This window comes from Medicago sativa, chromosome 4 (assembly GCF_051527215.1).
Source record: "Medicago sativa cultivar Bolivia chromosome 4, Bolivia_mono, whole genome shotgun sequence".
Taxonomy (NCBI): domain Eukaryota; kingdom Viridiplantae; phylum Streptophyta; class Magnoliopsida; order Fabales; family Fabaceae; genus Medicago; species Medicago sativa.
The window spans coordinates 38,313,831-38,326,793 of NC_140752.1; the positions used below are offsets into that span (position 1 = coordinate 38,313,831).

General features: G+C 35.0%; 1 protein-coding gene and 1 pseudogene across 2 annotated transcripts; both read right to left on the bottom strand.

Annotated features, from left to right (window-relative positions):
* Positions 1 to 1,011: 1,011 nt before the first annotated feature.
* LOC146929241 (uncharacterized) lies at positions 1,012 to 2,532 on the bottom strand (annotated as a pseudogene).
* A 7,644-nt stretch (positions 2,533 to 10,176) lies between these two features.
* Positions 10,177 to 12,664, bottom strand: LOC146929242 (protein HIGH ARSENIC CONTENT 1, mitochondrial-like). 2 transcript variants are annotated; one of them, XM_085701246.1, is made up of 6 exons: positions 12,598 to 12,664; positions 12,423 to 12,503; positions 12,251 to 12,324; positions 11,921 to 11,991; positions 11,753 to 11,806; positions 10,177 to 10,478 (listed from the first exon to the last, which is right to left on the bottom strand). In XM_085701246.1, exons 1-6 carry the CDS (start codon positions 12,612 to 12,614, stop codon positions 10,362 to 10,364), a joined length of 414 nt encoding a protein of 137 aa, XP_085557372.1. In that variant the 5' UTR covers positions 12,615 to 12,664; the 3' UTR covers positions 10,177 to 10,361. The 2 variants fall into 2 exon arrangements, with proteins under 2 accessions (XP_085557372.1, XP_085557371.1); XM_085701245.1 differs by having other exon boundaries at positions 10,177 to 10,481.
* Positions 12,665 to 12,963: the final 299 nt, after the last annotated feature.

Here is a 12,963-nt window from a genome sequence, read left to right on the forward strand (position 1 = left end):
TAATAATGATGAGGTGAGATTTGTATATGTATATATGTATACGTGGTGGTGATTTCCTTTGATAATGATGATTGCTTGCTTATAACTTTGAAATGATGGATTGTACTTGTTGAATTAAGCATGATAGATGAGTAATGAGGTGAGTAGTGCTTTCATTAATTGAGGTTGATAAATGATGAGCTTTTGTTGATGACTTGATTAAAGATTAGATATGTCTTTTATGCTATGATAATAATGTGATAGCTTGAGGTGCAAGTAATGGGGGACAATGATCATATGATGCTAGTATTCTAGGAGGGATGGTTATGTATATGGATATGTATGAATCCTTGAATATTATGTTTTTATATGTTGATTATGATTAATGTAATGCTTACCCCCGGTGGTTTCGACCGCCTACCTGTCTGTATGGATGGGTAGACGTTGTGCAGGATTAGTCGCTTGGTGAGTTGCTTGTGGATGTTTGGATAGCGGGAGCTATCTTCGCTATCATTTTGGCGTCGTAGTCTAGGGCTCTGATTAGGTTGAGTCGGTGTCCTAGTTTTGTTGGATTATTTTATTTTATGTTGAGGTGTACTCATTGTTGAGATTTGGTGAATTTTTATGTGATGTTGTATTTTGACCATGGCCTATATATTTCGGAGATGTATGAAGTATATTCCGCTATGAATGTTGAGATATTATATATATGTATGTTGGTTGTTGGATTTTGTGTTAGACGTAGCGTCTATTTCTTGAATATTTGTTATATTAGCGTGTTTTATCGCTTTAATAGAAATAGGGCGTTACACACTCTGTATGCCTTTGACCTTTCAGAGTAAGCTAAAAAGATTCCTCTTTGAGCCTTGGCATCAAATTTCTTTAGGTAGAGCTTGTTATTTAGAATGTAACAGGTACATCCAAATTGATGAAAGTAAGAGATATTGGGTCTTCTTCCCTTAAAGAGTTCATATGTTGTTTTCTCCAAGATAGGTATGATATAGATTCTAATTTGGACATAACATGATGTATTCACTGCTTCTGCCCAGAAATGTTTAGCCAAATTGTTTTCATGAATCATGGTTCTAGCCATTTTTTGTAAAGTTTTATTCTTCCTCTCTATAACCCCATTTTGTTGTGGTGTTCTAGGAGAAGAGAATTCATGGACAATTTCAAGTTATTCATAAAAGTTTTCAAATGGCTCATTTTCAAATTCTCCACCATGATCACTTTTGACTTTTAAAATCTTCATTTCTTTTTCAGACTGTATTTGAGTGCAGAAGTTACTGAATACATCATAAGCATTATCCTTACTTTTCAGGAATTTTACCCAAGTCCATCTGCTATAATCATCAACAATAACTAATCCATATTTACTTTCATATAAGGATGCAGTGCTAACTGGTCCAAATAAGTCAATGTGAAGTAATTCTAAGGGTCTGGAGGTTGAAACAATGTCTTTTGTTTTAAAAGATGATTTCACAATCTTCCCCTTTTGGCATGCACCACAAAGTGCATCTGAATGATAGTCAATGTCTAGTAGGCCTTTGACAAGTTGTAACTTACTAAGCTTAGAGATTAATCTCCAGTTAGCATGCCCCAACCTTCTATGCCACATCCATTTCTTATCATTCACTGACAGAAGGCAAATTACCTTCTGGTCAACCAATTCAGAGAAGTTAATTTTATAGACATTCTCCATCCTCTTTCCCTTTAATACTATGGATTTGTTTTCTTTGTTGATTACGGTGCAGTTGGTCTTTTCAAACATCACATCATAACCATTGTCACAAAACTGGCTTATATTCAATAAGTTATGTTCAAGACCATCTACCAACCATACGTTATTAATTGAGATAGAGGAGTTTACCACTAGTTCCTGTACCAATGATCTTGCCAGACTGGTTGCCTCCAAACTTCACATTTCCTCCTTATTTCATTGTGAGAGTGAGGAACATAGACTTCTCTCCTATCATATGCCTTGAGTAACCGCTGTCTAGGTACCATGATTTTTGCTTTTCCTTTGCTCTTAGACATATCTGCAGTATTGGCATTTTCAGATTTAGGTACCCATTGTTTTATGGGTCCTTTCAGGTTAGTACTAGAAGTTTTACTCTTCACTTCTTGTACCTTGTGCTGTAAGTTTGATAGCTTCTGGTTAATCATTACCTTAGGTTTAACAACCTTTGGTTTTGGTTCCTCAGGAGCAGTAACTGCTTTGTTCTTCTAATTCAGGACCTCAGATTCATGTTTCAACAGACTCTGAGGAACAGGTTCTGATCTCTTCAGAATCCTGATCTTTGAAGTTTTAGAATCAGAGTTAACCATAGCCTTTGGCTTAGAGTTCTTTGGCTTTGAGGTAATCATAGCCTTAGAGCTAGAAGCTTCAAGTTCTGATTGAACAACAGTTTCAATTTTAGCACCTTCAGGTACAAAAAAGGTTTTCAATCCTTCCTTGATGCATTCACAACATGCTTTGAGATTGATTTCATTAGGTTTCCCTTCTGAAAATCCAATCCCTTTGCCATTGTTTCTGTAAATGCTGTAAATCATTGAAGCAACTTTGCTTCTGTCAATACCAGATATAATAAAATCTTCAAGAGCAATTTCATGCTTGCTTAAAGACTTTCCATTACACTTTTCTTGTAGCTTCTGACAAAGATACTTTAGCTTCTCTTCATAAGTTTTTCAAATGAAGTCAAAGCCTCTAAGTCCTTCTTCAGAAGCTTTCAAATCCAATAAAGTTGATTCCTGTTGTTTCATTAAATCAACATATTTTTCTTTTACATCTTTCAACTCATTGGTTCTCAACCATTTTCATCTTCAGAGTTTGAGTCAGGATCTGCTTCTGAAGTCTCAGTAGCCACTAACCCCACAGCTACATTTGCTTCATCTTCAACTTCTTCCTTTTCAGACCCAGATTCACTGTCTAAATCTTCCCAGGTTGCCATTAAACTCTTCGTAATCTGCTTTATGAATTTCCTTGTGTTGAAACTTGATTTCTTTGACTTCTCCTTTGATTTCTACTTCTAAAGATCAGGGCAATCAGCAATGAACTGTCCAGGCTTCTTACAGTTGAAGCATCCCTTCTGATCTTCTTTCTTGGAGCTCTTGTAGCCACCTTTCTTACTCAGAAACTTCATGTTCTTCCTTGCTAGATACTCAAGCTTGTTGGAAAGCATAGCCATCTTCTCAGTAGGATCTTCATCAGAGTCTCCATCAGGTGACTCATCTTCAGATTCAATAACTTTAAGAGCTTTTGATGACTTCCCTTTAGATGGTAGAGCAATAGATTTACTCTTCTTAGCAGGTTCATGTTCATTAAGACTAATCTCATGAACTTTGAGAGAGCTGGCAAGATCTTCAACACTTAAAGTGTTTAAATCTTTAGCTTCCTCAATAGCAGTAACCTTAGGTCTCCATTTAGCAGGCAGGCTTCTTAGTATCTTGCTAACATGATCAGAAGCAACATAACTCTTCTTAAGTATTTGTAGTCCAGAGACTACTGTTTGAAACCTTGAGTACATGTCCTCGATAGTTTCATCATCCTTCATCTTGAAAAACTCATACTGATGAACAAGCATAAGAGCTTTTGCTTCTTTGACCTTCTTGCTCCCTTCATAGTTAGAACAGAGAGAAGCAAACATAGCTTTAGCAGTGGATTTGTCACTCATCTTCATGTACTCTGCTTTAGGTATAGCAGTGACAAGTGCTCCTCTGATAATATGATGCTTCTTGTAAAGTTTCTTCAGAGAAGAAGTATGTTTCTTTCTATCAACAGCAGCTCCTTCTTCATCAAGGACCAAGTCACCAACACCATCTTCAAGTATGTCCCATAGTTCTTCATCTAAACCCATGACATAGTTGTAGAAGTTGGTTTTCCACCAAGAAAATTCTCCAGGATCTCCATTGAACTTATAAATCTTTCCAAAGTTAGACTTCTTGTTGTCACCATAATCAAATGGAACATCATTGTTGTGCGCAGGTCCAGCATTGGAGGATTCACCAGACATGTTTTTCTCATATCTTTTTCTGTTACACTGTTAAGTGTTAAGACAACAGACCAAGGCTCTAGATACCAATTGAAGGTGAGAAAAACACAAGAATGGGGTTGAATTGTGTTAGCTTTTTCTTCGTTTTCTCCAAAGCTGAAACACACTGGCCAAAAGCAAATAGAGACTGCTTCTGAAGTGATGTTCAAGACTAACTTGCAGCGGATAAAAACAGAGAGAGAGAGAAGGAAGAAAGACACAAAGCAATTATACAGGTTCCTTCCACAAACCGGAAGTAGTCATGTCCCCCTTGCACTTCCAAGGAGAGTTCACTATAATGTAATATCTGATTACAACTGCTCACTGCTACAACTAGCAAGAGACTTCAAATTGCTCAAGCACAATTGCAAGAGACTTCCTATGCTCCTGAACACAATCAAGAGACTTCTAATGCTCAAGCACAACTGCAAGAGACTTCTAATCAAACAGAATTACAAAGAAAAATGTTTGAGGATGAACATTTGATATACAATCAGTGGTGTTCATAATACAAATCAGATACAGACTCTTAAGACTCTAGAATTTCTAAGATATGAGCTTTGAAACAGAAATTATAAGTGAACTTTGAATGTAGAACAATATCAGCAGAGTTTTGACACTTGTAAATTGTTGTTGAGTCTCTACCAATCTCTAAGTCTTCACTCCTTTATATAGAGGTGTGAAAGAGACGTTGTGAAATTGCCAGCACATCAAAAAAAGTCATTTGAAGCTTTGATCAATCACCAATGATCTTTTTCCTGATATGGTAGTTGTCCTATGAAGGATCAATTTCAAATTCATTCCCATTGTGAAGGAACATCGTTGTAGGAAGAGCTGTTTTTCTTGTCTTGTAGCAGAGACAAAATCAGAGTAGTGGAGGTAGTGGTTGTACACTTCGTACAATTGTACTTTGTCAACGCTTTTTGAAGATAAGCATCCATTGCCTTCAAATCCTCTCCAATTGACCGTTGCTTTACAATTCCAGTCTTCTGCAATGCTTAGACGAGTTTAAATCCATTGAACATCCCTTGAAGCTTTAAGTCTTGCATCTCCTGATGAACTTCAGCTTCTTGTGATCTTCAGCTTCTGATGAGATGCTTCTGATGACGTCATCACTTCAGGAGCACATTGTCTTTAGGAGCACTTTTGACTTCAGGAGCAATTCTCTTTAGACGCTTTAAGCTTCCTTTTTGTTGATTTCTTAGCTCTCTTTTGTTCATCCAGAACCTATTTAAGATGTCAAGTTTTGTCTATGATCCTGTACACTTGAACAAATATTAGCTTATCCAATTGACAATTTTTAATACCTTGTTATCATCAAAACTCTCAAAGGCTCTTTGTTAAACACATTTTGTTCCAATAAGGGTAACTCTTCTGCCTACTCTGAGACGCTTTCATCTTTTCTTGAATCATCTTCACCTTCTCCGTAGTCTCTTGCACCACTTCCGGTCCTAACAAAGCACTTTCCCCAAACTCATACCAACACAACAGCGTCCTACACCTCCTTCCGTACAAAGCTTCAAATGGTGCCATATCAATACGTGAATGAAAAATGTTGTTGTAAGTAAACTCAATCAACGGAAAATACTCGGCCTAACTTACACCTTGTTCCAAAACACAAGCTCTCAACAAGTCTTCCATAGATTGAATAGTCCTTTCGGTATGACCATCAGTCTGAGGATGATAAGTAGAACACAACCTCAACTTAGTTCCCAAAGCTGCTTGTAGAATGTCCCAAAACTTTGAAATAAATCTTGGATCTCTATCTGATACAATTCTAGATGGAATACCATGCAATTTGACAACCTGCTCAATGTAGATCTCAGCCAACCTCGCAACAGACATACCGATCTTGATGGGAATAAAATGTGTCGACTTCGTCAACCGATCGACAATCACCCAAGTAGAATCACTTCCCCTCACAGTCTTCGGCAACGCTCCGACAAAATCCATAGAAATACTATCTTATTTCCACTCTGTACAAACAACGGTTGCATCAAGCCCGACGGCTTCTGATGTTCAATCTTAGAATGTTACTCGTCAATTTCAACATCCCCAACTTCACACCACTCGTCATCAGTTCACTTACCAAACTCAAGTCTGAAAATTGCTCGGTCAACTCCAAATCTTTCACCATCAACACAGACATATGCAACGACTTCCAACACAAAGTATCTACCACGACATTCGCCTTTCCTGGATGATAACTTAACTGAAAATCATAATTCTTAAGAATGACTAAATGACAAAAATACCCGTAGCCTTAAAATGACCAAAATACCCTTCTCAACTAAAAATCCACTAACCCCAAATCAAATACACACATAAACAAATAAGCACATATAAACACATACAATAAATAAATAACATAATTCTAACTAAAAATGGACTGTTACATAGCGGATTAAACATAAACGCAAAGATATATATATATATATATATATATATATATATATATATATATAGAGAGAGAGAGAGAGAGAGAGAGAGAGAGAGAGAGAGAGAGAGAGAGAAGCACACACAAAGTAATTATACTGGTTCCCCTGACAAACCAAGAGTAATCCAATCTCTTTGTACTTTCAAGGAATTTTCACTATAATCACTAAAGATTACAAATGCTTAAGCACGCAAGCAAGAGATTTCCAATGCTCAAGCACAAAAGCAAGATACTTCAATAATCTAACTTAATCAAATAAAAGATTGTTTGGTTTTACACTTGATATATAATCAGAAGAGTAAAAAATTACAAAACAGAGTTAGACTCTTGGTATAAGAAATTCTTAAGTGTTAATGCGCTATATATTTTGAAAGAGTAGGGAAACTTATTAAACTACCAGAGTCTTGTTATGTTCTTCAAGTCTTCAGCTCCTTATATAGGCAAGGATTTGAGAGACGTTGGAGAAGTGTCATCGCATTAAGAGTCTTTGAGAAGCTATAAAATAAAGACGTTGGAATGTTACCTGATATGGTTAATGTCGTTTGAAAAGTCATTCGAAATCCATTGCTGCAAATAGAATTTTCAATTTCATTTCTTTGGTCCTTGAATTTGACTTAGCACGTGATTTGGAATAAGACAAATTGTACTAGGTTAAAGGCTGAAAGCAACCCTTGTTAGAAGAAAACAATGCTCACTTGTCTTCTAGGTCCCTCAGAGTCTGGATACTACAGAGTCTGGATGACTAAGGGTTGGGCTGACTTAAAGTTTGGGTGTCTCAGAGTCTGATGATCCAGAGTTTGGTCTTCAGTAGCTTCTTGGTGACTTCTTCACTTCTGATCACTTGTTGTCTTCAGATTGACCTTTCTTTAAATCTTCTATAAAATCTTAGCTTCTCATGTGCTTCTGATGCTCTTGTATATGTTCATACCTTGATAAATTTTAATTTATGGTCCTGCACAGTTAAAGATATATTACCATATCCAACTGTTCTTCATTACTTTGCTATCATCAAAACTTCATAGGCATTGTACAAATCCAATTTTGTTTCAACAATGAGAGTTTGAATTGTGTTTCTCCTTTTGAATGATAAAGAAATTACTGAAAGTAAAGAAACATGAGAGAAGACATGACACAATATGTTTATCCCGACTCAGCCCATAATCCGAGATTACATCTGGTTCCCTTGTACTTTCAAGGGATTTTCCACTATAATTAAAACATGATTACAAAAACAATACTAAGACAACATAGTCCTATATTTCCTTGCCTCAATCTAGAGGACTTCCTAATATTAATCCAAAGATTTACAACATGTGATTACAAAAACAGATTATGTTTACACAAACTTTAAGATTAGTAAATAGATTTATGCTCAATACAGTTGAGTGTATCTCTAATGAATTTCTTGACCGTTTCTAGACAAAGTACATACTATGAAAAATATGAATTCTAAGTGCAATAATTTATGAACAGGTTATACTTGTATTTGTATGTAGATGAATATGTTCAAGTGTCGTAACCTTCTTTAGTCAAAACTTAATCCTTTATATAAAGTCGAAACTTGATGACCTTGTTGCTTAAGAATCCTTGTCTTTAAATATCTCAGTTGAATGGTGATATATTCTTTAGTAAATCCAGCCACTGAATCAGCCATTCAATTTCATAAATGATGCTTCTAATGTATTTTACTTAGCTGCATAAGTCAGAACAACGTTTCCTTTCTTAGCAAAGAGTTGTTGCATGCATTATTAATTAAACATTAAGTCAACAGTATAGAGGATATTTAGTCCAGGCTTGAGCCACTGTTGACCTTTATTTGGATACAAAGCTTTGTCTTTATCTATGACACAAAGATTCATCAAGGTCTAGAGCATTTACCAGTAGTCCATATAATTGACTTGATTTAAAGTCAGAACATCGTTATACTTAAAAAAAATTACACACTTAAATGCACATTAGAGTATCCTAATTTTTCTCATACATGTTTTGTTATCATCAAAACTCAAGGCTTTGTTCTTTAACCAATTTTGGTCTAACAATGCTTAGTAGATGTTTTTATTGGTCAACTATCAATTAGCATTATTTGATGGACGTACCTTTTTGTGGATGAGCTGGTCTTACCTTCACCAGTGTATCCTACTAAGATTGTATTAATATAGTGCCTTGATCGTTCATTTGTTCCTCCACTTGTACCTTTTGGTTATTTTCCCTTCATAGAAGGCGGACTCTTTGGTTCATGATGATCCCTTCCTTGTTCTTTTTCCCGTGCCCCTTTCACATAACCTTTTAGTTATCCATCTCCGATTAGGTGTTCTATCTCCCTTTCCAGCACCAAACAATCTTCTGTGTCATGTCCATTGATCTGGTGATACTTACACCATTTATCAGTTGCTTTTCCCATGAATTTAGTTTATGGAGTTCGTGGTTTGGGTATAAGCCTAGTGTGGAGAATCTCTCACTAGATTTGCTTTCTAATCTTTTTTATAAGAGTGAACTATTCTAGCGGCCTAATGATTGGAGATTTGAAAGCGCAACAAACCGATCGAAGGTAGTTGTTCTTCTGAGAGTTGTTAAACCCTATCCAGTTGACGCCTCACTCTATTGTATCTCTAGATTTCTTCTCGTTGTTATTCTTTTTGCCCTTAATCTAACATTATACGCGTGCCATGATTTTTTCCATTGAGTCGACAAGTTTCTGAACAAGTGATTTGTTGACTTTCCCACCCTTCAAACTGTTTTGAAAGGCTCTTATGAATATTTCACGGTTCAGGTTGGCCACCTTGACGGTAGCCTCACTGAAACGAGCGAGGTACTCCCGTAAGAATTCTTGGTGGCCCTACCTTATATTAAGAAGGTTGGTGGTAAAAACTTTCCTGTATTTCCTAGCTAAGAATAGGTGGACCAACTTTCCGGAGAAGTATTGATAACTCGTAACCGAAAACCGAGGTAGGCTCATGTACAATCTTAGCGTTGCCTCCTTTAAGGTTCCGACAAGAGGTTTACATTTTAGAGATTCTGATGCTCCTTTGATGGACATCTGAGTGTTGAATGTTGTGATGTGTTCTGTAGGATCCGTCTTCCCGCCAAAGGAGGCCTTAGGGGGCGACTTGAGGTTGTAAGGAATAGGAGCGTTTAAGATCTCAGCTGATATGGGTTGATGGTCTTCCTCCTATAACCCGAGTTGATGGTCTTCCTCCTATAACCCATCTTGCGGATCTTCCTTATGTTCTTGTTGGATAGTCTAGATGGTGGCTTGCAATGCTTCATTTTGTCGACGCAACGCTTTGCATCTTAGTGGGTATTAGAGCTATGGTGTCACCTTCGTTAGGATGGTCGGCAATGTAATGATTGGTTAAACGAAGTGTGCCCTGGAAAAGTTCAACCTAGACCCCGCGGTGGCCGTCAATTGTACTTGTGGTAAGCACAATAGTACCAACCCCCGTAGTGATGTGCTCTAGAAGGGTCAATGTATATTCTAGTTCATGGAGGTCTGGAGGGACGAAGTGAGGCCTTTATTATATAGTCAAACTTCATGGAGGCACTGTTTGTGTTGGTAGTTATATATGCCGTTTTCTAGTTGGTGTAGAATTAATTTAGTATGTAAGACTATGAATCTTTTTACAAGAATAAGACCAGGACATATGAATTAATATTAATAGTTTTATGTATATAGTACAATATTTATTTCATTTGGATTGGATTGTTGTTTATAACTAATCAACAGAAACATTCATGGTCCAGATCCATTTATAAGAGTACCACTTATTATTATTCAAAGAAAGATACACAAAGCTTTAACGTTTACGTATCAAATAAGATAAAGTTACATAAGGCTGTGTTCATAAAATTAGAAAATACGACATGCTTTCGATGTTCACAATGCTTTGGGAAAATACATAGCCCCATATGTAAAATCATGGACGAAACTTGCAACTTGTTTTAAGCTCTTCTGCAGGCTTGTCATCACCTGCAAATCCAGCATCCACCCACGCAGAGTAGCCTCCCCCCATGTTAACAATATGTTTAAATCCCTGCTCGTTAATTACAACATCATATAATATATTAAAGAAAAATAATTTTGAATGCTTAATGGATGGAGGGTCTCAAGTAAGCACTCATTCTATCCGTGCGTCTTATGCCTCTTTAATATAAAAAAACAATAAATATAATGATATAGAGTTATTGACAAATGATTAGTGGGTCTCGGTTAAGAAATTTAGGCATGCTAAAGGGATCGGGTGCTTATTAAGTACTATTATTAGAAGAAAAAAATATAAATGAATAATGTGTACCCATGAGACCCATTACGTACACAAAATGGATTTCTCTATTGTGGATGCTTTTAATGGTCATTTTACAAACATCTATGATGAAATTTGAATTGTGTATGTTGAAGTTACATGGAATGTTACCACTTAGCTAGCGATAAACGAGTTAGGATCTATTTATTATCATCTCCAATTCTTTCATTTGGAGAGATAAAAATACAATGAAATTTTTTTAAAAAAAAGTAATTAATTATTACTAATGGGACTCGGAGAGATAAAATACAATGAAATTATAAAAAAAAAGTAATTAATTATTACTAATGGGACTCACTTAATGATAGGACCTACTATTTTTATTTATTTTTGTATCTATCTCTCACTAAATAGAATTATTCATTTATTTTGTCAAAAAAAAAGAATTATTCATTTAGTTTAAGCAAATGGAGATGATCTTTCCTTTGCAATAAACATAACAATAATTTAAATTTGATGTTTTTTTTTTCAAATGATTAAGGGTCTGTTTGTTTGAGCTTTAAAAAAATAGATTTTGTGTTAGAAAAGTCTAGAGTTTTTTTTTTTAGAGATTCTAAAAAAAAAATTCTGAGGCTATTTGTGCCTTTTTACTACAAAAAAATAAATGATTTTTAACTAGTTTATGTATTACCTGCTTGTATTTAAAAAAAATAGATTTTGGGAAAAGTCCTAATAGTTTTTTTTTTTATTTTAGAGTCAAAATAGTTTTTTTTCTAAAAAATGATTTTTTAATTTTTTTTTTTTTGTGGTGGCCGGGATTCGAACTCCGAACCTTGCATATATTATGCATTGTCCTTATCAACTGAGCTAAGCTCACGGGGACAAATTTTTTTAAAACAAACACTGAAAAATGATATAATTGATTTTTTTTTTTTTTAGAAAAAATTGAAACTAACGGGGCCTAAATTTAAATTAAGATAATTGAAATCCTAATTTTTTGGTAAATTAATAAAGATAAGTAGCAATAATCAAAATTGAGAATTTGAGGTTGGTCATAGACTTACTGAATTATGGAGATCAACCCAGGCTCGACTTGATCTTCCTCCAGCATTACAAGCCTGAATTTGTAATCCATTATAATCATACATCAGTGTTTATATATTTGAATTTTTCCTGATTTGTGCATATTGTTTTATATTTTAGAAAACTAAAAGACTATAAATTATTCTTACCACAATTAAGTGATCCTCACTCTTATATATTGCTTCTACTTGGTTAACAAAATCTGGATTTTTCACCCGTCCTGTTGATCATTTGTAAGCACGTCATTTGCTATATGAGTAACAGTTTAATTTGATATATCACCAATTAGATATTTATGGATACAATTTTGAAAATCATATTATCACATATCAAAATCATAAAATTCTGATTGAGCATCTATTAATATTTACAAACTAAAATTTGTTAAATTTATTATTATTCATACTTTGTAGCTGCCTCTGCCCATAAGGAGTAAAAAATTGAATCTGAAGACAAGTGAAGTAAATTTACCATATTACCTTCTTCTGTGCTGAACAAATAGGGTACGTTAATAGCATTCTCAACATGGCTTTTATTGAATTCCTCCACAGTCCTATTTCAGTGGACAAAAGAAAGATAAAGACTTTGGTTTCTTCTTTTAAAAGTATTATGAAAATTAAAAATGAAGAAACTGGGTCCTTTGTTAATTACCTCACATCAAGATAGTTGTAACCAGATGAATCTAGCAGATCTTTGGTAGCATGGACATCTAAGGTAACAACATCTTGATGACTGCAAATATTAGAGATAAATCAGAGTTTAAATGTGACTTAATTACATCCATAACATAATATAGAATGGAATGGAAAATATTTGAAACTCTTACTCCTTTGTGGTGTCCATTATATTTTCTTTGGAAACAAACTTTAGCACTATGGAAAGTTGTTATCAATGCAAAATCATATGTATGAAGGGTATTTATTGTGAGGTCTAGTGTTGACCATGTCTTTTTCTTTTTCAAAATCATATGCATGAAGGGTGTTTAGGTCAATTCTGATACATCTTGTGCGGGGAGGACTTCTTAGTTTGGTATTATAATTGATTTTGACCTCTTAAAAAATTATAAATATTATGAGAAGTGGCAGGATGCACATATTTTCCATTTGTTTATTTTGTTTGAAAAAATGATTATAAATTCACTAATAATGGTCTAGCATTTGATCCCTCGTTGGTGGAAGGAAAATATCGGTTG